The sequence below is a fragment of the Amblyomma mixtum genome, chromosome 10 (genome assembly GCF_055824585.1).
Source record: "Amblyomma mixtum isolate Tamu chromosome 10, ASM5582458v1, whole genome shotgun sequence".
Taxonomy (NCBI): Eukaryota; Metazoa; Arthropoda; class Arachnida; order Ixodida; family Ixodidae; genus Amblyomma; species Amblyomma mixtum.
The window spans coordinates 38,574,604-38,601,813 of record NC_143021.1 but is presented as its reverse complement, the minus strand read 5'-3'; the positions used below and the strand labels follow the sequence as shown (position 1 = coordinate 38,601,813).

The following is a 27,210-nucleotide window of genomic DNA, read 5'->3' as shown; positions in this document are numbered from 1 at the left end:
TCTTTGCTAACTATGGTATTCCTGTATACTGTTACAGTTTGGGTCAGAACAAGAAGACACCGAAACCCGTTTCTCCGGCCAACCGCTGACCACCGTCCTCCTGCCACTCTTTACCTCGAACACGCGCTGGCCCCCGCGCTTTGTCCTCCTGCTGCGGCACGGCCTCTTCCTCTTTGTCCGTTACATCTGTCCACCGGCCGGGGGGTGGAGGAGGGCCAAATGTGCCCGGACACACTCGGACACAAAAGCACAGACTACCCAGGGAATGGCAGAACAGAAATCCTAGTCCGGGGAGGCCGTCCGACTACCATGAGGTCCCGAAGCGATGCAGTCCCACGGGAGGCGGATCTCAATTCAGTGGGACCGGTGTTGCTGTGGGCGCTCTTCAAGGCGTTAGCCAAAAGCGACGGGAAGGTTTCTCTTCAGTGGCAAGGGCTCCAGTGATACGATGTCGCCGCACGTGAGGGGTGTGCCCTGCAAGCAGCTAGTGTCTGCTGCACCACGCACTCTCTGTTGTCTCTGTCTCAATTCTGCTGGCTACCGGCCTCCGAGCTCTGGACCTCGCGCAGGCACACATCAGGAATGTCGGGAGTGCAGGAAGAGCCTGCGACACGGTCCCGTTATGGGGTGGTACGCTGCTGTGAGGAAGGCTTGGAGACAGGAGTCATTGCAACCGACGAGCGGGGCCTGGTAGCCAAGTCGGGCTTATTGCGGGCTCCGGAGACATAGCGCTTCATGTGTGACACATGCTGCGGAAGAACGAGATGCACTGTCGCGTGGGTCATGCTTGGGCAGATCTTCGAGACGGTATGTCATGGGACCGAGCTGGGCCACAACACGATAAGGGCCGTGGTACTGGGGCAAAAGCTTTCCGGCGTGGCCAGTAGCGCGGATGGTGCGGCAAACGAGGAGAAAGTCGCCGGGTCGGAAGGAGGGGAGTGGTGGAGCGGCCTCATTGACCGCTTGTGCATGCGCATGAGCCGTGAGAATGTTGCGCTGGGCATCGAGGCTGGCGCAGCGAAGCCATTGGGTGGAGTCAGGTGGGGGTGCAGTAGGGTGGGACAGTCCCAGCTTTGTGTCGAGGAGGATGGAGGGCGTTCTGCTGCAGACGACGGAGAATGGCGCCACCTGTGTAGTTTCCTGCGCCGCAGTGTTGACAGCGAAAGTCTCAGCAGGAACAAAACGGTCCCAGTTTGTGTGGGGCGGAGTGGCGTAGGATGCAAGTTGAGGGTAGTGTGCAGCTCCCAAGTTTTAGGATGAGGACAAGGTGCGACCTCCACCAAATGTGATGGGACCCTTAGCTTCTCTCCGGCAGCCAGAACCTCTCATCCTGGTGATGCCTTACATTGTCTCCTGGTTTCTCCTCCAATCCTTCACCAGTTTGACTCCAATGCACTGACCAAAGTGCATACTGACACTAGCGGCGGGGGCCTGGGCACCGTTCTCGCCCAACGAAAATCGGGATTTACAGAATATGTTGTTGCTTACACCAGCCGCAGACTAACTAAAGTGGAATTTAACAATTCTGTGACTGAAAAGGAATGTCTAGCCATCATTTGGGTGCTAAGCAAATTTCACCCTTACGTGTACGGCCGCGCGTTTGACGTCGTCACAGACCATCACGCCCTGTGCTGGTTGTTCTCTCTCTGGCCATCTCGCCCGTTGGGCTATGCCTCTCGAGGAGTACATCATCTATGTGCACTGGACGCAAGCATTCCAGCGTGGGTACCCTCTGCCATTCACCACTCCCATGTTATCCCGCTTGGTCGTCATCTGTTCTCTTCACTTGACATTGCTGATACGCCAGCCGAGAAGCGGAAGGATCCTGGCCCCCCCTATCTTCGCCTGCCTGTCTTCTCTCCTCCATCAAACACCACTTTGCCATCCACGACCAACTTCTATACCTCTTCGACGGGCGGAAAGGGCTGCTGGTCATTCCCTGACATCTCTGTGCCTCATTTCACTCTGACCCCCCACACGTAAGCGTGTCGAAGACATATGCTCGTCTGCTGTACTATTGGCGCAGTATGTACCACTTTGTTTGTCACTTCGTCCGCCCATGTCAGTGACCACACATTGCAGCCATTGCCTTGCCCTGGCTGAGGAAGTTATCTCTATGGTCTGCTTCTGACCACTGCCGCTAACAGTCGCTGGGTGATCATTGCCATAGATGATCGGATGCATTATGTGGAAATGTCGCCTCTGCCTCAGTCGACGACGTTGGGTCCTTCACTGTCTCACTCTGCACCCCACCAGAACTGCTGAGTGATGTGCGCTTCTTTCCAATGCTGCTGAAGCCCAGAGGTGCAATATCATTCGTTGATCCACTGCAGCATACCACCCTCAAACTAACTGAGCGCTTCAGCCGCACTCTGAATGACATGCTCGCCATCTGTGTTGACACTCCAACTGGGGCCAGGTTCGTCCCTTTGTCACGCATGCCGGCCTGTTGGGGCCGGCGTGCGTCCACGTCTGCTATTCTCCACTGCAGCCCTGACTCCTCTGAAACTGCTCCCCTAGCCCGCATGTGCGCCGAAGAGCGCTGCCAGCTTGTTCGCCACTCAGCACACCGACCCTGCCCTAATGTATCTACCTGGCTGCCTCTGGGTCCCTTCCACCACTCCTGGTTTATTGACTAAACTGCTTTCCAGCTACTGCGGCCTTTATCGGGTCATTACACAAACCTCCCCAGTGAACTATATTGTTGATCGTCGTCACTGCAACTGCGAAACTGTACACATTGAGTGCCTTAAACTTTATTATTGACCCGCTCATTTTTTACGCCCTGTCGTAAGCCTCCAAGATGCCTTCTTCTTCTCCAGCGGGTGGGTATTGTAATGGATGAGACTGGCATCAGAGAGACAGCTGAGAAGACAAGGAGAAGCGGTGGCAGCGTCTCCGAGGATCACACAGAGCTTCTTCTGGCTCAGCAAGGAAGCCCTGGGATTGAACCCCCCCACATCACACTACGTGTGGCTCTGCCGATGACAGGATGGCAAGCCACCATGTGACTGGCTGAAAGGCACTTCACGCGTTGGTCGACTTCTCCTACTATCGAAGGGCAATTAAAAAAAAGAAAGGAAGACGGGAGCCGGGACATTCATTCCAATTTAATGGGGAAGTCGGCCACACACGACAATAATTGCAAGTTTCAATAAAGAACGCTTGGAGCATGTAGATAAGTTCCCACGGGCGAGAGTGCACCTTTAACCCCTCGTGGCCCAGTGGTCCTTGCTTGTGTGACCCAGGTTGCCCTTGTGGACCGATGATTGCATCAATGGTCTGCTGGTGGGCAGTCTGCTGGTGGTGGGCAGGTCACCCACTTAGGTTGCTTCTCTGGGGATGGATTTCTTGCTCACCGTCAACGCCACAACATTGGCGCCATTTTTGTAGGGGATAAGTGCATTTTATTTAATTTCATTTATTTCATCTTTGAGCGAGACATGGATATGTTTTGAGCAGCTGATGGTTCTTTTTTGCTGCCACTGTGGTGTGTGTGAAGCACTTGTTTGTTTTGTTTTCATCAATATGGGCCATAGTTGTTGTGTAAGTGGTGACTTGTTGCACTCTAAGCAAAGCAGAGGTGCTTTGGTGCAAGATGTTGTCCAATTTCATTTGGCATTTACCGTAGGCTTAAAAAAACATTATAACTCTCCAAGAAAGAGGTCTTGAAACATCTCTCATGGCAGGAAGGATTTGAGTGAGCCATTTTGGGTGTGGAAGCCACCTGAGAGATGCCATTGTTCCAATTTCTTGCAGAGCCGTCAGGTGACAACTGGCCATCATCCACATAGGGACCAGGATGGAGAGGACATCTTGAGGTGAGTCTGGTTGCTGAAGGGAGCCTGGCCATGTACCATACGGGAGACTGGGCACAGGTTTTACACGACAAGCACAGGGCATGCTCAAGTGCTTTCAACCCTACGGTTGCACAGCGGCAGACTCAGCTTAGTGCTGTCCAGTTTACGGTCTAGCTTGGGTCTCTCTGGCGGTTAATCCCCAGAGCTTTTACCAGCTGGCTTTTCACTGCTGAGCTGAGGAAAAACGCCATAGTGGTCAGATGCTTGCAGACTTTTTTTGTCACACCTCCCTTTCAGAAGTACTTGTATTTGGGCGTGTTGGTTCATAACTTTTCAGGAGGACACAGGGGCGCAACAAAAGACACGGACATAGAAGTAGACAGGGACGAGCGCTCCCTTTCTTTTCTGCAGCCATTCAGTGGGCAGCTCATGCCAAGAGGGGGCAGTGTGGCACCTGATCCTTCTCTCTTTTGTGGGCCAAAACATTTCATGCTGTAAGGACACTGTGATGAAAGCTCTGGCAGAATCACTGACTCCCCTCCTCCTCTCGGATTGCTGCTGATCGTTGCTGCTCTCGTGATGTCACAGAGGCCGCTCTCACCCCGTGCAGCAGCAGCTGGCTTTGCACGGTCGGCTAGTGTTTGTCCCTGCTGGGGTCGAGCACAAGGGCTTCGTGATTCACTCCAGGGAAACTGGACAAAGCAAGCGCTGGCTTTTATTACGGGAAGAATATATGGTTACAGAAAATAAACAAAATTGTATGTGCATGCGTACCAACGCTAAAAACATGTTGTTGAGGGAGAGATCCACCCTAAACGCGTCTCTATGCTGAGAGACAGCGGGGCTGATTGGGTTTTAGTGGGGTCTTGTGCGCGATCCAGAATTCACGGGACATGAAGCGGGTACGGTCCTTGTTGACAACACAGTGTGCCAGTTTCCAGAGGCCAGGATCATGGTGTCGACCCCACATCATGAAGGATGGTTTGGTTTGGTTTATTGGGGTTTAACGTCCCAAAGCGACTCAGGCTATGAGAGACGCCGTAGTGGAGGGCTCCGGAAATTTCGACCACCTGGGGTTCTTTAACGTATCACACAGCACATGGGCCTCTAGAATTTCGCCTCCATCGAAATCTGACCCCCGCGGTCGGGATTGAACCCACGTCTTTTGGGTCAGCAGCCGAGTGCCGTAACCACTGAGCCACCACAGCGGGGTATGAAGGATGGCTAACAGTGAAGTGTGTAGAGAACCCGCTGTATGAGTTGATTATTGGAAATATTGCTGGGGCTCGAAGTGCTGATGATCCCGAAGTGAATTGTAAGATGCCAGTACGTACAGGGATGTCAGTGAAGAGCATTCGTTTGATGGACAAGGGTCATCAGGAGGAAAAGAGGGGAGGAGGGCGGAGCTCTCTTTGGCTGGGATCGACCACCACACCCAGACCAAGAATGGAGCTGAAGCAGTTGGACAAATGTTGAGGGGAATCCCCCAAGGTGGAGTAGATTTGTAACAAGGGAGTATTTACTCACTGACATCCATACGGCTGCGCTCGGGTGGATGCAATGAGTAAATACTCCCTTATTAGCTGAAGCTGTTGAATGTACCAATAGGGCTACACCTAAATGCCACTTTGGAGGTCCCTGCCAAACAGCAAAGAGAGGACAAATCGCTGAGTGACTGCTTCAGCAGAGTTGGTGATGCACTGCAAAGAAAGGGGAGCAACACGACACATCAGTTCCTGCTTCAAGGCAGGAAGAGAAATCACGCAGTTAGTGCCTCCAGAAAATTTGAATCCGGAGGTTTACGCTTGGGCCATGACTCGATTTTAGCTGGGCACCAGGGGGTGAAGAACACCGTATGCAAGATAATGGAAGATTGGCCAGGGATTCAAAGTGAAGTTGGAAGATATGTGAAGTCATGCGACATCTGCCAACATGCAATGCAGAAGGGAAGGCTGGGTCGAGTACCTTTGGGAACCATGCCCATCATTGGCCATCCATTTTCGAGAGTAGCTGGGGACAATATTGGACCCATAACAGCGGCATCCAGTGGAGGCAATCATTGCATACTTACTCTAGTGGATATGGCCACGAGGTTTCCGGAAGCAGTGCCTTTGACACGGTGCAGGTGGCAGAAGCTTTCCTCGAGATGTTCTCGCGTTACGGGGTGCCAAATGAGATCCTTAGTGATCGTGGATTCAGCTTTAGGTCTGAAGTTATGAAAGAGATTGATCGCCGGCTGGCTGTTAAGCACTCATTCACTTCACCGTATCAGCCCATGGCAAATGGTGTGGCAGAAAGGTCCAGTGGTGCCATCAAGTCCATGCTGAGGCAGATGTGCCAAGAAAAGCCAAAGGACTGGGATGGGTATTTTCCCGCACTCATGTTTGCCTGTCGAGAAGTTCCGCAGGGGAGCCTTGGTTTTTCCCCTTTTGAAATGTTGTATGGACGAAGAGTGCGTGGTCCCTTGGCAATCCTCAAAGAGATTTGGAGCAACAGACAGTTGTAGAGGATTCAAAGACTACGTACAGCTACGTGCTTGAGTTGAGGGAAACACTCCAAGAGACTTGCAAAATTGCGCATCAGAACTTAGTGCAAGCTAAGGAGAGATATAAGAAGATATTTGACAAACGCAAAAGTGCGGTCACTGAAGCTTGGCCACAAGGTGTTAATGCTGCTTTCTACTGAACACAACAAGCTGTTGATGCAGTGGAAAGGGCTGTTTGTAGTGACACAACGAAGGAATGATGTTGACTCCTGGTTAACAACCAGAAGAAATTATTTCACGTAAACGTGCTCATGAAGAACAAAGGTGTGGGGCAGGAATGGCGTGCAGTGTGGTTCACGAAGAGAAAGATGTAGGCAGTCTTTGACACCAGAAAGACAATGGGCTGGAAGAAGGTTCAGACTTGGATGGGGAAAAGATCTCGGAGATAAAGCAACTGTTGCAGCGGTATTCAGACATTGCTGCAGACGGTCCTGGGCAGACTAATGTTATCAGCGGTAGAGTGCAACTCTCTACGGATCAAGCCGTTATTAACACTTGCTGTACAAGACAGAATAGAGAAGGAAGCAAAAGAAATGTTGGAGCTTGGCGTGGTTGAGAGGTCAAATTCACTGTATAAAGCTCCTCTAGTGGTTGTGAAGAAACCGGACGGTTCAAACCGACTGTGTGTTGACTTTTAGTGCTTGAACTATGTTTTGGTAGCGGATGCTGAACCTATTCCGAGACTTGATGTTGTCTTCGCTGAAGTTGCAACCAAGAAGTTATATTCGAAGCTGGATCTAGTGAAGGGCTACCCATGGAGGAGACCTCAAAGAAAAAGACTGCGTTCTCTTGCGAGCGTGGACTGTACCATTTCAAGTTCATGCTTTTTGGTCCGAAAACTGCAGCAGCTGTTTTAATGAGGAAGGTGGTGCAAGGCCTTAAGAATGTAGACCATTATATCGACGACATCTTAGTGGCGACTTACTCATGGCCCGAGCACCGCGCCCCCCATTCCGCACACGTGAGTTCATTCTTCTGCTTCGGGTGTCAATGCACTAGAAATTCATCGTGCCAATGTTTGGCAACCTCGAAGTGTGCGACGGAGGAGGTGGAGATGCGTGGCCTTGCTACATTGATTGTCTTAAAGCTTTTTTCGACGCAAATGGCATCGCAGAACAGAAAAAGAAGTCAGTCTTCATTAGTCACTGTGGACAGAAAATGTCTGCTCTGTTGCGGGATCTCGTTAAGCTTGCCAAACCGCAAGGCAAAACCTTACACGATGTTCTTTCTGTTCTGGGTGACCATTACTGCCCCAAGCCATCTGCTGTTGTGCAGCTTGTTCGCGTACAGGGCGAGTCTGTCAGCGACTTTGTGGCATCGCTCAAAAGCCCTTCTGAGCTTAACAACAGGATGAGGGACCGCGTCGTGTGCGGCATCAACGACTCAGCCGTGCAGACGAGGCTGCTCGAGAAAGCAGAAAGCTGCACTTGCAATGGAAGGTGCCGAGAAAGATGCTGGCGACATAGCGGGCTCAAGCAGCAATTCACTTCCCACATATCAAGTTGTGGCATCACAAAGGGGCGTGTCACATGCTACCGCTGCGGGGACCAACAACTCGCAACCATGTGCAAGCATATTAGCAGTACTTGCAATTACTGCAGGGAGCAGGGACACATTGCTCGTGTGTGCAAATCAAAGAAAAAGCAGGGTTCATCACGGAAAGGAAAGTTCACAAAGCAGCATGCGTCCGCGCCTCCGACTCATGTGTAACGCATCAAGTCAACACTGTTGACAGCAGCGCTTCTGCCGACGTGTTTGACATGTGGCCAGTCAACACCATCACACCTTTGCCATCCTTCACGATGTCCATCAGCGTCTGCGGTAAGCCACTCCATATGGAGCTGGACACCGGTGCAAGCGTTTCAGTCATGGGCAAAAAAACGTCTTCAAGAGCTGCTACCGTCAGTACCAGTCATGCCATCTGACGTACCCCTGCGAAGCTACTCTGGTGATGTCACAGTGCAGTTCCGCGACAAAAAAGCAGTGCTACCTTTATTCCTGACTGGGGAACGTTCACCTGCAATTATGCGGCGAAACTGGATTCGAGGACTGGGCATTGACATTGCTCTCGTCCAAGCTGACGTTCATGCTGTTTTTGATGTTGAGGGTCATGTTCAAGCATTTCCTGAGGTGTTTGAACAGAGCCTTGGAACTTTCGGGGGTCCAAAGATCAAACTCCACGTCCTACAAGATGCGGTACCCAGATTTTCAAGCCACGGCCACTGCGCTTTGCACTGAAGGATGGGGTGTCACAAGAGCTTCAGCGCCTACAGAGGAAAGGCGTCCAGGAGCCAGCTGCTTCTGCGGGCTGGGCTGCACCTGTGGTTCCAGTGGCCAAGATTGATGGACGCGTCAGGATTTGTTGAGATTTCAAGGTTACCATCAGTCCAGTCACTGTGGTGGAAAAGTATCCAATTCCAAGAACTGAGGACTTATGGGCCATGCTGTCAGGAGGTGAGAAGTTCACCACGCTGGATTTGAAGCACACCTACCAGCAAATGGTTGTTGATGAAGACTCCAGAAAGTATGTCACAATCTCCGCACACATGGGATTATTCCAGTACACACTTTAGGTGTGCCATCAGCACCAGCTTTGTTCCAAAGGGGGTGGAGAACCTTTTCCGGGGGCTGCCACAGGTTGCAGTGTATTTCGATGACATCCTCGTCACTGGCTCGAATGGTGCAGAGCACCTCCCCAACCTCAGCGATGTCCTGTCTCGACTCCATGATGTTGGGCTTAAGTTGAAGTTCGACAAGTGCCATTTTTTTGCCGAACAGGTTGAATACCTCGAGCACATCATGAGCAAACAGGGGCTGTCTGTTTTGTCGCCCACCTGCACCCTGTGATGTTAGGCGTTTTCTACCAAACCTTCCTGGTCGCCTGCTTCCTCTGCATTTCCTTCTTATGTACGAGAAGACATGGAAAAAAAGTGCAAGAAAACACATTCAGTGCAGTGAAGCAGTGTCCGCCCCAGTGCATTTCGACCCAGGGAAGCCACCGTGTCTCAGCTCCGATGCCTGTCCATGGGGGATCGGCGCAGTTTTGGCACACCGAGAATCGGATGGTCGAGAACTGCCCATTGCTTCTGCCTCCAGACGTTTGTCTCGTGCAGAGCAAAACTACAGCCAACTCGACAAAGAGGCACTAGCCTGCGTATTTGGTGTTGCAAAATTCCACCAGTACTTGTGGGGCATTTCTTTCACTGCGTATACGGATCATAAGCCGTTACTACTGAGTGATGACAAACCCGTACCAGTGCAAGCGTCAGCAATTACCTGGTCTGGACATGGGTCATGCTCTGAGTAGGTTGCGATTGCCAGGAAACGACAGCCTGCACCTGCTGAAATGTGCATGCTTGAACCCAGGATTGCTGCCACCCAAGCTACAGAAAATGGTTCACTCCTGTGGTGTCCTGCGAGAGGAAGGACTGCCAGCAGGAAATCCATTCACAGCAGGGAACTCCACGAAGGTTGCTTGCTGTCCCGAGTTGCTGTCCCAAAATCCTTGCAAGCCAAAGTGCTACTTCATGCTGGGCATCCTGGCATTGAGAGAAGCAAGACAACTGCCCCAAGCCACGTCTGGTGGCCAGGAATCGATGGCGACATCACTAAGAGCTGTGCAACCTGCCAAGCTTACTTGTGTGCACATTGAGCATACGCCATGGCCATTTCCACAGAGGCCCTGGTCAAGGCTTCACATAGGCTATTGGGGTCCGTTCATAGGTCATACTTTCCTACCCAAAATGGGTCGAAGCTTTCCCAGTGACGTCAACGGGTGTTGTTATCAATTCATTCTGGACAGCATTTGCACTGCATGGACTGCCAGACCTTATCGTGTCCGGTAATGGACCTGCCTTTGCAAGTGAGCATTATTTGGAATTCCTGACACGTAATGGAATATGTCGCATGCTTGTGCCTCCCTACCATCCATGCAGCTTCGAATGATGCGGCAAAGCGCGCCATACAGACTGTCAAGAACAAGATCAAGAAGAGTGGACCTGGATCATTTGAAACCCTGATTTCACAGTTGTTATTTCATTACAGAATCACACCACACCGAAGTCAAAGGCAGAGCACCGTGTGAGATGCTCATGGGAAGGACGCCTCTGGATGTTCTTTGCCCAAGTCTGCAGTGCTGCTGAGACAGCTTAGACAGAGGCTGCAGGCCAACAGAGGGTGCTGTTCTTCTCCATTGCCAGACGCCAAGAAGGGGCCACCGTGGGTGTACCACAGGTGAAGTGAAGTGAAGTGAGGTTTATTTTGACATCGATTTGTCAGAGGTGACGGGACAAAAGGCAATTCATTTTTTGCCTGACGTGGCCCTGTCACCCGTTACATTGCTCAGGGGGGTGGCAAATTACACAGTAAAGTACACCAAGCAAAAACAAGAAAAGTAACAACATCGCATACGTACTACATGAATTATATGTAACGATCAATGACTTACACATAATTAACACAGATGCAATGAAAAATAAAGGAAAAAACAACGCATAGCAAAAATGTAGCTAGGACAAAACAAAAAAATTGAAATAGCAAACAATGAGATGCATAGAATTAACTACAGGCAAGGGGAGAAATAGCACGCAAACCAAAAACAATGAAAACCGCATTGCATGCCTCCTACGTCTTTAGGACAACAAAACCAAAAATAGCGAACCTGGACATACACCCAGCGAGTAAAAAAAAAAAAAAACTAGAAACTGGACATTTTATGGAGGAGATAGGGACAGAAGGTACATTTTAACATTGTTCTTGAAGTTACGGGGGGAACGAGGCTGCTGCAGAAGTTCCATAATACGTGGGTGTTTATTAAGTAAATCAGGAATTAAGTAATCAATGTGCTGCATACCATAATTCGTTCTCATCAGAGGCATTTGAAAATGACTATACCTGAAATCATAAGGTTTATTGTTAGGGAAGTATAAAGCATAAAAGGAAACTGGGTCACGGGTGACTTCATGATAAACATGATATGCAAGCTTTAGTTGAAATAGTTCGTTTATCTTGAGTAAATTATGTTTTAAGAATAATGGGTATGTATGTTCTAGCGGACCTACATCTTCTATGCAACGCAGAGCTCGTTTTTGCAATATCTCAAGCCTGTGCAAGTTTGTCTTGGTAGTGGTGCCCCAGATTAACAGACAGTAATGTAAATGAGACTGTACTAAAGCAAAATACAACTGACGTTTAATAGAGCTGGGAACCAAATATCTCACTTTATACAAAATGCCTAGAGATCTAGAGATATTTGTGTGAACCTTATTTATGTGAGAAGTCCAGCTTACGTTTTCCTCAAATAAGACACCTAGGAACTTATAAATGGAAACGCGTTCAAGGGCTGAGTCTTGGTACTTGACCTGGATATTAAAATCTTCAGGTTTATTTCGCGGCTTAAACATTACGTACTTTGTTTTCCGAACGTTCAATTGCATTTGGTTTATCCGGAGCCAGCATGAAAGCTCATGTAGCCAGGTGTTCGCGAAGGTTTCTAGTGCAGATAACTGTTTTCCTGAAAAAAACACACTGGTGTCATCTGCATAAAGTATAATATCGGGTGTGTTTGGTATGAGGACAATATCATTAATATAAATTATAAACAGCAAGGGTCCCAGGATTGAACCTTGTGGAACACCATATGCAATCGGTTCTAGAATAGAAGAATGTCCATTAAGGCTTGTAAATTGGTATCTGTCCGTCAGGTAGCTGCGAATCAGATTGAGAGCAACGCCACGGATTCCAAAAAAAGGAAGTTTATAAAATAATATTTGATGTTTAATAGAGTCAAACGCTTTTCTGAAATCAAGGAACAGACCTAGCGTGAATCGGTTATTTTCAAAATTATTGATAACCTTGTTTTTAATATTCAGAAGGGCTATTTCAGTTGAGCTATTTGGACGGAAACCATATTGCTGCCTCACAAGAAGCTCTCTTTCAATACAGAACTTACTTAGGCGTGATTTGTTCACTTTCTCAAGCACTTTAGAAAATAATGGCAGAACTGAAATAGGTCTGTAATTGTTAATGTCATCATGCGCACCACCTTTATGCAAAACTACCACCTTTGCTATTTTCATGCTGTTTGGAAAGATTCCTGTAGCTAACGAGCTATTGCATATATGCTGCAGAGGACGAGATATGAGGTCAACAACAGATGCTATAGGCAGAGCCTTGATATCATCGTTCCCTGGGGCAGCATTTTTGCTTAAAGAGCTAAGACAGCAAATAATTTCAAGCTCACTGCATGGAGTAAGGAACAATGAATCAACCACACTAGGAGATATGTATTTGTCAAGTCCATCAATATCTACCACCTGTTGTGTCGTAGCCCCAGAGTTTACAAAATGAGTGTTAAATTTATTGGCCAAACAAGTGTCCTTATACTCAACACCATCAATTTTAAGAACGTTAGGTATCTTGTTGCTAGTTTTTCCAATAATGCCTTTGAGGCAGTTCCATACCTTTTTAGTATTACTGGAGATGGCTTCAAACTTTTGCGTGTAGTATTGTAACCGGGCCTTCTTGAGATCTGAACTGAGCTTGTTCCTGGTTCGTTTATATTCAGCTAAGAGATCAAGGTTCTTTGACCGAACAAACTTGTCGTACAGTTTATCGCGTGCCTTTATTCTTTTATATAACTGTTCGGTTACCCAGGGTTTTCTGGATTTCTTGCAAACTTTGACCGGCTGCAAAGGAAATGCTCTGTTATAACTTTCCTTTACCTTAAGTAGGAAAATATCATAGGATAAACTTGGGTTTTCCTCCGAGTAAACATCATCCCAGTTTGTCGCTTCTAACCCAGTACGGAACGTAGCTAGCGCCTCAGCACTATAATTACGATGAAAGATTGGAGCGAACCGGTTACGACCTCCCCTTCTTTTTTCCCATGGAAAAAAAACAGAATATGGGTAGATGATCGCTAAGTGGCAGTGTTAAAATTCCTGAAATAGTTTCCTTGTTACTATGGCTAGTTATGCACAGGTCAAGCAGTGTTTCTGTGTTAGGTGTTATCCTGGTTGGTGCATTGATAACGTTACAACAGCCAAACGACTCGAATGTATCCCGGAAACGTAGGCAAAGAGGGCTTTCAGATGACAGATCAATGTTGAAATCACCAACGCAAACAATAGGTACATTGAGAAGTAAGGCATGTTCGAAAATACTAGAAACAAAATTCAAGAAGTGATTGATATCACCAGAAGGTGGACGATAAACTGAAGCAATTAGGGTCCCATGAACTATTACGGCGACAGACTCATAGTGGTCGCATACAACAGAAAACTCCGGCAAGACTTCATACAAATGTTTATCTTTAATGTAGAGTGAAGTTCCACCCCCTTTTCGAGTTCTTCTGTGCACGCCTACTTCTTTATAGCCTGGGACCCCGACAACCTCAGTTTCGTCTAAAAACCACGTTTCAGTGAAGGCCAAAATATCAAACTCGTGGTTCAGAGAACTCAAAGATAACTCAGTATCGTTCCATTTGTTTTTTAAACTTCTGATATTAACATGAAACAATGACATCTTTCCACTTTCAGTCTGTGCAATGCGTGTAAAAGACGAGCAGTCATGATAAGTATTTACTCGGGGCTGTGACATCAGAATTTAGAATGAACAACACAGCAGGAAATAGAAAAGATTCAGCGAATCTTATCTAGATCTGCATGACCTTCAATACGAATAGTTGCAACGCCTTGTGCCTTGCGCACAAACAACTTTCCATTGCTTTGCCAAGCGTACTGATAAGCCATTTCAGCAGCCTTCCTCTTCATTGCCCATAGCAGCTTTTTGTTATATGCTGTCAGATTGTCGAGCATATGCACACCTGTATTCGTGTCACTGAGAGCACGCCTCTTCGCCATCCACTGGTCCCGTGTTGTACGTGACACAAAGCGAACAAGTACCGCCGGCGATTTTCCTTTTTTCTCGGGCAGCCTGTGCAGGCCATCGAGCTCATGTTCGGACAGCAGAGGAAGTTCTAGTTCATTTGCCAGTGCATTTATTTTACCAAGCAGGTCTTCATTACTATCGTGCTTCAAGCCATGAATTTCCAAGTTCTGTCGCCTAGTGTATTGTTCTAAGCTGTTCAATTCTTGCCTGAGCTCCTGAACTTCCTGTCCGGTGTTAGTAGCCTCAACCTTTTCCACCCTCTTTTGAAGAACTGCGATTTCAGCTGACTGCTGTTTCATTTCTACAAGTACCTCATCGTACTTCTCAGACATATGTTGAACAGAATGTTCCATTCTGTCTACAGTTTCTTTAATTTGCAGCAGTGTCTCGACCTTGGCTTTTATCTCCGTTATTTCTGCCAGCTTCTTATTTATCTGTAGTAAAACGTCCTGAAAGGCCGGTTCCTTTTCCGGCTTTTCTTTCCTAGGTGATGCAGTGCCTCGAGCCGATAGAATGACGCATGTTTGACACGTCCATTCCTTCCTATCTGCGAGACTTTTAGATTTAAAGGCAGTTTTAGAAACTCCGGAGCAGGATCCTAAGTGATAACCGTAAGCACATTCACAGCACATCGGATACGTGCCGTTTTCCGGTAGCAGCTCATTGCAAACCAAGCAGGAGTCGTTTGCAGCCATGTGTAACAAAGCAAAAGATGCAAGACACACAGAATGTACTTCAGCAACAGCGGCGGTGGCGGGGCAGGTAGTTTGCAAGGAAAACTACAGAAAAACCCAACTAACCTGCGAAGTATGAATACTGCTGTTAGCGGAGGCCGCTGCGTTCGGTGCCACCGCAATCAGAGAGGTCAATCAGCCTCTCTCAGTGACGGTGACCACCTTTGCCCTCGATTCCAAGGAGTCCCCGCTGGGCCTCCTGTGGACGCTTGCAGCTATCCAGCAACTGTGCGGGACCTGGCTGTTTCTGCCCCGACTCGGGGCGAGACTAGTGGCAGAGACCTCTCCCAAGTCAGCACGCTTGAGTTGCCAAGAAGCGCTAGAAGAAGCCCCCTCACTCACCACACATGCTCTCCTCCTCCAACAGTCTAATGGGGGAGGACAGTGTTGTTTTCCGAATTGGAAAAACAGCGCAATCAAAGACGAGACACAAGAGAAGGACAAAACACCAGCGCTGACTAACAACCAAATGGTTTGTTGCTACAGGTGAGGCAGCATATATATGAAATGGCACGAGTAAAAACACAAAATAGGCATGAGAGAAAGATACCGCACAACCACACAACTTGACTAAAGAAAGGCACGTCACTGATTAAGATACGCAAGTTCCTTTGATAGTAGATTTATCGATGGGCTGCTGATGCAGGTGTTACCTAGCTTCTTGATATGGCAAGCCTCCGAAGTGAGCCTCATTTCGGAGCCTCATTTCGGAACTACCAACTAGCCCAAGTCAGGTTAATATCTAAAAACTGTAGCTTGTCATGTTCCGGTAGCTACAGTTTTTAGATATTAACCTGACTTTAACACCAGATCACGTTTGCTGGATGTACTTACCACGTGCACGGAAAGACCTGTTACCGTTCAGGTCAGCACATTCCAAGAATGTTAAACGAGCTATCGGAACCTATTGCCTGCAGGGCGCCTTGTCTAAGTCTTGCGCTCACCTGGTGCACGAGAGCCTCAATAATCAGGTAATTAGGATGACGAAGGCTGGTTTTCCTGCTTCAATCATTGTTGCAGTGGCAGAGAAGCTTCTGCGCAAACTGAAAAATAGGACGTGCCGGGATAGTGGCCGTTCTAAGGAAATGAGGCCAGCGGTTCTACCGTATATTCACAGAATTTCCCACAACTTGAAGAACGTGGCGAAACGGTACGGCGTGCCGGTAGTTTTTACCGCCCCATGCAAGTTGGCCTCATTGTGCCCTCAGGTCATGTCCGGAGGGAAGAGGAAAGCAGACTGCGAGAAGCGTCATGCCACTCGTTTTGTCAGGTGCCAGACGGGTGTCGTTTACCAGTTTCCCCTCACCTGTGGCAGGGTATACATCGGTCAGACAGGCCGATGTCTGAATGAGCGCTTAAGGGAACACCAGCTTTCCATGAAATCAGGGACAGGGTCGAATTTACCCCTGCATTGTGGCGCATGCCCGGATGCTACGTGCAATAACCCTTGCCTGCCTTTGCTGACAGATACAAAAGTTTTGAGGAGGAGCTGTGACCAGGTGGCGCGTGAGTTGGCGGAGGCGTTTTGCATCAAACAGAAGGGCAAAGACTGCGTAAGTGACCTTTCAATCAAACTGTATCAGAATGAAAACAGGTTTTTGGTTTCCACATGTCTGTGATGTGACAGTTTTGAAACTATAAAAGGAGTGTCGTGTTTTCAAATAAAGTTAGTCGCGAGTCTGCGCTTGTTGTGTTATCTTCTTGTCCTTGTCTTTTTGTGCGCACTACCCCCCTTGTATTCACCATGATTGACCGACTAGCCCAACAACGTACGCTCATAATGGTATATAATTTTCTTTTTCTTGGGTGATGGTGAATTCAACATATGACTGCAAGTAGCGAATGGTCACGTATTCCCGGCAGGTATCTGGTGTTCGAAATGAAGTGTGGTGCATTTGTTAGCAATAGGTCTTAATGTATTAGATGCGGAAACTTGCTGGCTGGATAATAACTGCCTGTGCCAAGGAAAAGTCGGAGCAGACAGTGATTGGCTGTCACTTGCGGTAATACTGGTGCATGACCAGTTTAATATCAGGAAGATTGAAGTCGCCAAACAGAAGATTAGGAAATCTATTGCTAACGGTATTTAAGGTGTCACCAAGATTTTTGCAAAACCTGGGGGGAGCGCATGCCCAGCACTTTACCCACTTCTGAGAAGCATGCATGCACATATGTCAGTGACATATGTGAAAGATTCGGCTGATTTTGTTACCAAGCTTAAGGTTGCGGCGGTTGACGACGATGACATCATGGTTTCTTTTGATGTGAAATCCATGTTCACATGCGTTCCTGTGCATTTCGCTCAAGAGTCTGAAGAACAATCGAAAGATAGCAATCCTTCCGGCCAACAAAGGAAACGCAACCATGATATTAGACCATACGCAATGTATTTCAAAGATGTCCGACCTGCTGCAGGATGCACTAACACACGCCAAGCTGAACCGGGATCCCACGAAAAAAGTAGAAGCAGAGCTTCAAAAACTGCTAACCGATGTGTTCAAGTTTGTCCCTCCTTCAAAGAAGTACATTTACTACAAATTGGTATGCCACAACGGCTCAGCGCCGTTACCGGCTTACCGAAGATTCATAAACCGGACGTGCCTCTCAGGCCTATTGTTGATTTCACGCGTTCGCCATTGCATAACCTGTCCAAGTATCTGCATCAAGTCCTTAGGCCCTTCATTGCACGAACACTGACATATGTGAAAGATTCGGCTGATTTTGTTACCAAGCTTAAGGTTGTGGCGGTTGACAACGATGACATCATGGTTTCTTTTGATGTGAAATCCATGTTCACATGCGTTCCTGTTCAGTTCACTGTCGAATGCTGCGAGCGGGTACTGGAAGAAGACGCATCACTGCCATCCCGAACGGCTTTTGAAACAGCTGATCTGTGCCGTCTCCTGAAATTCTGTTTGTAGAACACATATTTCACTTTCAACAACGAGTTCTACAGGCAAATCTTTGGCACGGCTATGGGTGCGTCGGTATCCGTAACCTGTGCCAACCTCGCTCTGGAATCTATTGAAAATTCGGCCCTGCAATCGTTCCGTACTCGTCCGAAGCTCTTCTTGCGGTATGTGGACGATTGTTTCTGTGTAATTCCCCGCAAGGATGCCAAACCGTTTCTGGACCACCTAAATTCTTTTCAACCGAAAATTCAATTCACAATGGAAGAAGTTTCCGAAAGGATTGCTTTTCTTGATGTCCTTGTTCTCTGCACTCCCGATGGTCTTGCCACTACTGTTTTCCGGAAACCCACACACATTGGGATTTTCAATCCGCCCACCCCATTGGCCACAAACGTTCCGTCGCGTCAGCTCTATACAACCGTGCAACTCGCCTTTGCTCCCGTCCCGGTCTGCGCTGTTCCGAGCAGGAAAAAGTCCGCGTCGACCTCGAGAGGAATGGCTATCCTCGACAACTGCTGCACAACGAACAGCGTCGCTCTCTGCAACCCCGACTCATCGGACAACAGAAGCGCGCGCGAGGCTCTGGCACGGATATTTTCAAAATACAGCGTGCGCATTGCGCACGTGCCGTCCAGCAAGCTGAAACAACAGCTCTGTCATGTAAAAGACCGTCTGGAGCGCCCACGTTTCCCCGGAGTGGTGTACAAAATCCCCTGCAAAAACTGCGATGCATCATAAATTGGTGAATCAGGCGATTTCAGAAGAAGATTAAGAGAACACAAGAACGACGTCAACAAATGTCGCACCTCATCGAACCCGCTGGCCATTGACTGGGAGAACGCCACAATATTAGATACCATGAAACCCACATCGTCACGACTGCTTTTAGAATCTTTTTATATACAGACCACGGATCATGTCATTAACAGGACGAAGGGTAATCTCCCGGATAACTACGCCCACTGACTGCGCTGTAAAGTGCGCATATAAGCAGCGGCCCATTCCGCCCATCTTTCATTGTGAACAAGGGACCCGTAGGGGTCCCGAAACGTCAAGTTTTTTAAAAAACCATCTTTTGGCGAGTGTATGTTTTATTTTACCACTATGCCTCTCCCTCGCCAGACAGGATTCTGTCGAACCCTTGATTAGATTGTTGATAAACACCGATTTGAACACAGATGAATTTGAGCCAAGTGTCAACATTGATGAAACTGCAAACATTCCAAGTTATCAGAAAGGGCAATCAAAAGCCCACCTCCCTGCCGGAAGGAATGATCACAGCGAAATGCCAAGAAGCATTTTTAGTACGAAAATTTCTTCGTTTCAAACAGATTGATTTAGCCACGTTTCTGTTAAGATAACGATATCAGTGCAGGTAGCGCCAGTAGTGGAGGACAGTTCATTGCGATTTCAAATGGCGCTGCGTATGTTTGTGGAGAGGACGGTGATGTTGTTCTGCGAATCGTTTGGCTATGAAAAAAAATTGTGACATGCACACTCGACATATATGTCTTAATCATGGATGCTGTCGGTTGCTGGACAGTACATGTAACATATGCTCTTTAAGTGAAGCTTGTTATAGCATAGTTTAAATGATTGTTCTGGTGTGGTTGGCTTAGCGAATTCTATGGGTTTTTTTTTTCTCTGGCATGTAAAGTGGCAAGGCAGAGACAGAAATCTTTTACTCTTTCAACTTCGATTTAAGTCTGAGCACTTTCTTTGGATTTACGGCAGTTTTCACTGTTCCAATGACCAGAGCACTAAAATGACATCACGCAGGGGGCTCCCGTTGATGGTGTACTTGCACCCTTCCTCCCCCACGGGAGGGAGTAGTAGTAGATGGGTCTGTCTCCTGTGCAGCTCCCAGCAGCAGCAGCAGCAGCTGCCCACCTACCAGGAGGTGCTGGCCCAGACGGAGCGGATCACCCGCTGCATCCAGGAGCTGCTGGTGTGTGCCCAGGAGGGCAAGCAGGACGCCTTTCTGCCGTGCACCCACGCCATCCTGCAGGTAGGTCAGGGGTGGGGCACTCCTCCTCCTCAGCTGGTGTCGTCAGCCACACTCGTCAGACCGCTGGATAGCCCCAGCCAAAACTTCAGTCTGCTATAGGCTTCCTCTGTATGTACAGTCATCCATGACCATGAAGTGTTGGATGCAGCCGACACTTAAAATATATTGTAATTCAGCTCCAAGGAGTCCTTAAATGCTCCTTCTCACGATCGAGACCCATCACTAGCACGACAGTTTGAGACATAGGGCTGTGGGAATGACATCAGGGAATAGTAGTAGCATCACGGCATTGACCAGGTGGGCGACTCGCTGTGCTGATCGGCCAGTGTGCTCTGGCTGATGCACCAGCCATGCAGCATCGACGGCCAAGCGAAACTTTCACATCGGTCAGACTCTTGTCTACACCTTCTCTGTACTGTGAATAAGCGACTACTGACTGTTGTGTCAGTCAGAGAAAATTGGAAAAAAAAACCTTCCTCGGCCCAAAACTTGCACAAAATAGCTCAAAATTTGCACAAAGGTGGCATTTGGTAGCGCCATCTGTGCTCGCCAGAGGAATGAGCACTCTCCCATTGAGGCTGTGTCAAAACGCAAGGAGGTGGGTGGGGGGTGGCTTTGCGTTTGGTTTAAAAGTGCTTTCTCGGCTATTTTATCAAAACGCAAAAAACGCTGTTGCACCCACATGGCCCTCTCCCCACACCTTTTCTTTGCAGCCTCCCTGCATGGCAGAGTGCAAGATGGCACCACTGGCATGATTGCTGCAAAGCTCGCAGTTTTGGCTTGCTCTCACCACAGACAATGAAGAATTCCGATCAGTTCTGACCAAATCAGGCAAACACTCCACCCAAGCGTAGCATAAATGCACAACCAGCACAAAAGAGAAGAGTCTGTTTAAACAAAGTAGAACACAGCTTGCATTTCGTGCTGAACTAATGTGCAATTGCTTCCTGTATACAGATGCAGATATATGTAAACAAAAATAGCGCCGAGATGTAGTTGTCGTCATGGGCGCATTCTTGGAGGAATATGTACCATTGATGATCTGATTAAGAAACGCCGAAGCATGAAAGCACCCAACCCTCCAGACAGAATAGAACTGCAGAGCTGTCAAAGTTAATAAATCAGTGTGAGATAGCCAACATAAGAAAGTTTAACATGGAGAAAAATCCTGCATGCTCTAAAGATCAGAGGTAGCCTAAAGACACTGAAGAGGAAACTAGGCACAGGTAGAAACCAGATGTATGCGAAAAGAGACAAAGAGGGCAGTGTCATTAGCAATATGAATAAGATAGTTAAAGTAGCCGAAGGATTCTATACAAACCTATATAGTAGACAATGTAATCAGAACATTGATGAGAGAAGCAGTAGCGCACAGCTATGGGACATCCCGCCAGTAATGAAAGAGGAAATGCAAAGGGGTAAAGCAGCTGATTGGTTGGTTGGTTGACTTATGGGTTTTACATCCCAAAGTGACTCAGGCTATGGGAACGCCGTAGTGGAGGGCTCCGGAAGTTTCCGACCACCTGGGGTTCTTTTAACGTGCACTGACATTGCACAGTACACCGGCGTCCAGCATGTCGCCTGCTGCGAACTCGCGTCCTTCGGGCTGCTGACCCAAAGGACACAGGTTCGATCCTGGCCGCGGCTGAGGATCAGGTAACAGCAGATCTGTTGAAGGGCAGAGGGGAGATTCTGCTGGGAAAACTAGCCACCCTTCATACTGTTGCAGTGGGGGTCGGCACAAAAAGACAGCAAAACTGCCGCTCGTTACCTCGAACACACGGTGGCCCCCGCGCTTTGTCCTCCTGCTGCGGCACGGCCTCTTCCTCTTTGTCCGTTACATCTGTCCACTGGCCAGGGGGTGGAGGAGGGCCACATGTGCCCGGACACACTCGGACACAAAAGCACAGACTACCCAGGGAATGGCAGAACAAAAATCCTAGTCCGGGGAGGCCGTCCGACTACCATGAGGTCCCGAAGCGATGCAGTCCCACGGGAGGCGGATCTCAATCCAGTGGGACCGGTGCTGCTGTGGGCGCTCTTCAAGGCGTTAGCCAAAAGCGACGGGAAGGTTTCTCTTCAGTGGCAAGTGCTCCAGTGATACGATGTCGCCGCACGTGAGGGGTGTGCCCTGCAAGCAGCTAGTGTCTGCTGCACCACGCACTGTCTGTTGTCTCTGTCTCAATTCTGCTGGCCACCGGCCTCCGAGCTCTGGACCTCGCGCAGGCACACATCAGGAATGTCGGGAGTGCAGGAAGAGCCTGCGACACAGTCCCCGTTATGGGGTGGTACGCTGCTGTGAGGAAGGCTTGGAGACAGGAGTCATTGCAACCGACGAGCGGGGCCTGGTAGCCAAGTCGGGCTTATTGCGGGCTCCGGAGACATAGCGCTTCATGTGTGACACATGCTGCGGAAGAACGAGATGCACTGTCGCGTGGGTCATGCTTGGGCAGATCTTCGAGACGGTATGTCATGGGACCGAGCTGGGCCACAACACGATAAGGGCCGTGGTACTGGGGCAAAAGCTTTCCGGCGTGGCCAGTAGCGCGGATGGTGCGGCAAACGAGGAGAAAGTCGCCGGGTCGGAAGGAGGGGAGTGGTGGAGCGGCCTCATTGACCGCTTGTGCATGCGCATGAGCCGTGAGAATGTTGCGCTGGGCATCGAGGCTGGCGCAGCGAAGCCATTGGGTGGAGTCAGGTGGGGGTGCAGTAGGGTGGGACAGTCCCAGCTTTGTGTCGAGGAGGATGGAGGGCGTTCTGCTGCAGACGACGGAGAATGGCGCCACCTGTGTAGTTTCCTGCGCCGCAGTGTTGACAGCGAAAGTCTCAGCAGGAACAAAACGGTCCCAGTTTGTGTGGGGCGGAGTGGCGTAGGACGCAACTATATCTGTTAGAGTACGGTTGACGCAGCTTCATGAGGCCATTGCGGTGCGGATGGTTGACGGATGTAGTGGAATGCACAATGCCGAAAGAGTGGAGGGCTCGCTCAAACTCATGTGACATGAAGCAGCTGCCATGGTCCGTGATGAGGCGAAAAAGCCTGCAGAGGTGGCTTGGGAACTCGTGTGGATGGCTGCCTATACTGGCATGACTGGCAGGATGCCGTGTGTTGCTTAACGTCCCTGAACATGTTAGGCCACCAAAATCGCCCTGGCACTCGCTCATAGGTCTTGCCGCAGCCAAGGTGACCCACCGTGGGAGCGATCGCAGTGGTTCCAGCACCACTGGCAACCACACGGGAGCTCGACCATGGAGCCGCTTCACATGATATAAAAGGGCATTCTAAAAATAAAGAGGCACCGACCAAAAAGGTGTAGTCAATAACAGATGACAATAGGCCTCTTTAATTTTAACATGTATTCACCCGACCAGGCGAGATTTCGTCAAACCTTGGATTTCAAAAGGGCATTCTCCTCCCTATAGATCCGATGCAGTTTGCGGTGGCGTGGGCTGGCAGTGTTGCTGAGGGAGTGAATTATGATGTCAATGTCAGGATCTTGCATTTGCGCAGTCAAGGCGGTCACAGAACAAGGGTAGTTAGTGAGACAGGAAATCAGCATCTTGATGGGCTGAGCCACGCTGATGCACTGTCATGAAATCGTACTCTTGAAGTTGGAGGGACCAGCGTGCAATCTTTGCATTCAAATTATTGGCAAACTGCAGACCAAAGGGCATGCAGTTAAACTGGTAAAGGCTGTCGGGCGTCACAAACGCAGTATTTTGAGCGTTGTCAGGGTGAATGGACACCTGCCAGCTGCCCGAGAGTAGATCCGAGGTGGAAAAATAGTGGGCCCCTTTCAGTTGGTCCAGCATGTCGTCGAGATGAGGCAGCGTTGAGGTGGCACGGCCGACCTGCTCCACCGGGGTGCCGTTAAAGGCCAAGAGCCAGGTTTTGGAAAAAGCAGATGGGGGGGGGGGGGGGGGGCGTTGGCAACCAGCGATTTGTCCAACACGTTGACAGCCGCTCCTGACATGCCCTGACATGCCGGCCAAGCAGGGTAATGTCAACCAGCATGGAAGGCGTGTCAGGCGTATCTGAAAGTGATGAATAGAGAGGACGCGGAGAATGAAGAAGTGTGGGATGGAAATGGCGACCTTATTCTGCTTTAAAGAAGACTGGCTCCTATCTCCCGGACCATTGCCAAAAATGCACTAAGCAGAATAAGGTCGCCTGTTTTCCCAAACGCTTATCGGACTGTGGAGTATTGTTGAGAAGCTGCGATCAGATTGAATGGGAACTGGTGGAAGCCTATTACATTAGAAAAAAAGGAGATAACTGCATCAGTGATTCATCTGTGATACTTCGCCGATCTGAAATGGTTTTCTTAGATAGATTTCTGTAATCGCCTGCCTTTGGATTTCTTTTGTGTTCTCTGGTACCCACGTGCTTGTGATTCGCACAGTGGCGCTTGGGTAAAGAGAAGGTATATGAACGGTCTACGTCGAATAAAGCCTGCTGATAGTAAGCGCTCGTCCCTGTCTGCTTCTTTATTGCGCCCCTGTGTCCTCCTGAAAAGTTATTAAGTAATTTGCAATTCGCTGATGACATTGCCTTACCAAGTCACTCGGGAGATGAACTGCAAAGCATGATCAATGACTTACACAGGCAGAACAGAACGGTGGGGCTAAAAATTAACATGCAGAAAACCAAAGTAACGTTCAACAGTCTCACAAGGGAACAGCAGTTCACAGTTGGTAGCGAGGTGCTGGAAGTAGTAAGGGAATATGTCTACTTAGGGCAGGTAGTGACCGCAGATCAGGATCATGAGAGGGAAATAACTAGAAGAATAAGAATGGGGTGGAGCGCATACGGCAGGTTCTCTCAGATCATGAATGGTAGCTTACCGATATCCCTGAAGAGAAAAGTATACAACAGCTGTATCTTACTGGCACTCATCTATGGGGCAGAAACATGGAGGCTAACGAAAACGATTCAGCTCTGCCTTTGGTTGTAGTCATGGGAAGAAGTATAGTTTCCGTTGTTTCTGCCCGTTTGTGTGTTGGTGAAATGGCTAAAAATGACATCGACTAAGCATGAGGTGATATCCATTTTTGTCGTTGAGAATTTACTTTTTTTTTTTCAAGTGCTGGCTTTTCTTGGGGTGTCTTGTGCTGTCTGCTTTGGCAACACGCCAAGATGCTGTGGGCCTGTAACATCGCTGGCTGCGTGTTTATCTTTTGATGGGAGCTCCTGCGGTAGGGGCTCGCTCAGCGAATCGAGCAGTGTGACATGCGCTCCGTGTGTGTTCCTGTCCCGTCATCTTCGCGCAAGTACCTTACCGTTCAAGGCGCCATGCGTCCTTGACAGGAGCACGGGTCGCGCTGGCTAAATGCATGGGGCAATACCTACAGGCTTGTGGGAATATGTATGTGTGTTTGTTCTGCCGGTCCAGGTACAACAATGATCGGTTGTAACGATTGGATTGTCTGGCTTTGTTCCATGTCTCACTCTTGTACCTTGTATCATTGAGTCATGCACCAGCTCGCCCAACAGTCGATTTTTCTCAATGCCGTTTAAGTGGACTGTGCTGTAGATTCGTTCGTTTTCGAGTAAAACCCAATTTCACACAATACTTTTGCGCCCCGAACGTGTTTCTTGAAAATCAGGTTAGACGCCAAAAATCAGCCTTCTAATAATGTTGGTTTTCTAGGTCACGAAGCTGAAGACACTGCATAAAAAATTTGTGGATGTCTCGTGCTTGTTGCAGAGATGTGCCTACGGTCAACTGGAGATTGCATTTGAGGATGAGTTCAGAAAGGGTGTAAAGCAAGAGGCCAGAACATAGCTACCGAACACAAATCTTATCGGAATCACTGTATTAAGTGCTATCCATGATTCAGGACACCCTGTTCCAAGGACCGGGCTCGTTTAAAATGGTTGCTGAGATGTTGAATGTCTGCTCTGTACAAATAAAGACAGGCCAGTCTTGCTGACACTTGGGAGTGCTCCTCAAGAGATTTGTAATGTATGCAAAAAAATATTTCTAATAGACTTGAAAAGAATAACACTTGGTCAATAATTTTTATAGGTGCCTGCAATTTCCATGTTGTTTATGGAAGAATGAGCAAAAAATAGTGCATCTTATATCTAGCAAAAAAACAAACTGTCTTGTCGTGCAAAAAATTATTTGGAAAAAACCCGAACTACGGATTCTTTTATTGAATAACCTGATGTTTACCTTTATTTAAGCTCGAAAAATATGGCCTGATTTTTTTAACCCCCCCCCCCCCCTTGAGTTCTGGCAAAAATAAAACCCTAAAACGAGGGGCCCTAGGTACATATTGCACGTTATGAACTCGGTAGAGTTTTTTTTTAGGGCGTAATTTGCGCACGGTCTGTCTCTCCAGATGGTGTTGATGAAACCAATGACTGTGCAGGCGGTGCTGTGCATGAGCTCGCTGTTTGGCGGTGTCCAGCATCGGCCGCCCTGGGAGTGGCCCTCTCGCGGCTGGTGGCGAGTGCCCGGCAGCTGCAGCGCTGGGCCTCCGGGGGCCTCGAAGGGGGCCTACGAGGTGGCCAAGGGGGCCAAGGAGCTCGTCCAGGCATACCCAGTGAATTAGGACGCTGCCCACCTCTGGGCAGAGTCTAAGTGCGAGACCTCCACTCCTCCCGGGGGGGGAGCTCCCTTCAGTTTCAATTTGTTCCCACGTACACATGGTGAGGGCCGAGGGGAAAAAAGCCAGAAATTGTGGCTTGACGTGCCCCTCGGCCCCTACATTGCAGGGCAGCAGGTAGCCTATGAATGTTCTACACAAGTAGCATCTCAAAATGCAAACAACAGTTATCGAAAATGGTTCTGCGTATTATTAGAAAAATGACAAGGAATGAAGTGTACAACAAAAAATGGTAACAAAAAAGGAAACAGAAAAGTACACGTCATCGAACAACAGGAATTTGGTTACTCAAATGAGGTCAACACTATACGGAAATGAAAGAGATAAAGAAGCAATGAATCTATAAAGTAGCACATACATCGTGTATATGTTCGGTGAGCTCATTATCCTTTATTGTAGTGCTTTATTTTGTGCCACATATTCTTTTTTTTTTCTCTTTTCCTGTTGTTATTTCCACGTCGTTTCTTCTTCTCTACTAATTTGTTGATATATTGTTTATCATGATGTATGTTCCCCTTTTGTTTCCTTTGGTTATTAATGCACTGTATAAATTTATTTCTTTTTTATCATGATCGTATGTTTCCTTTTGTTTCCTTTGGTTATTAATGCACTGTATAGATTTTCATTTCATTTCATTTCATTTATTTTTCCCTTAAAGGCCCGAGGGCATTACATAAGGGGGGAGCAAACTCAAGATTTGTACGAA

General features: G+C 48.5%; 1 protein-coding gene across 1 annotated transcript in view; it reads left to right on the top strand.

Moving 5' to 3' along the window:
• The window catches only part of LOC149325617 (uncharacterized), a 30,527-nt gene extending 9,843 nt beyond the window's left edge, over positions 1-20,684 (top strand). Inside the window, exons 4-6 of the mRNA XM_089564350.1 lie at positions 3,760-3,821; positions 19,742-19,889; positions 20,603-20,684. Of these exons, the coding sequence (XP_089420476.1) occupies positions 3,760-3,821; positions 19,742-19,889; positions 20,603-20,644 (252 nt within the window). The 3' untranslated portion in view covers positions 20,645-20,684. The remainder of the gene's footprint in view (positions 1-3,759; positions 3,822-19,741; positions 19,890-20,602) is intronic.
• Positions 20,685-27,210: the final 6,526 nt, after the last annotated feature.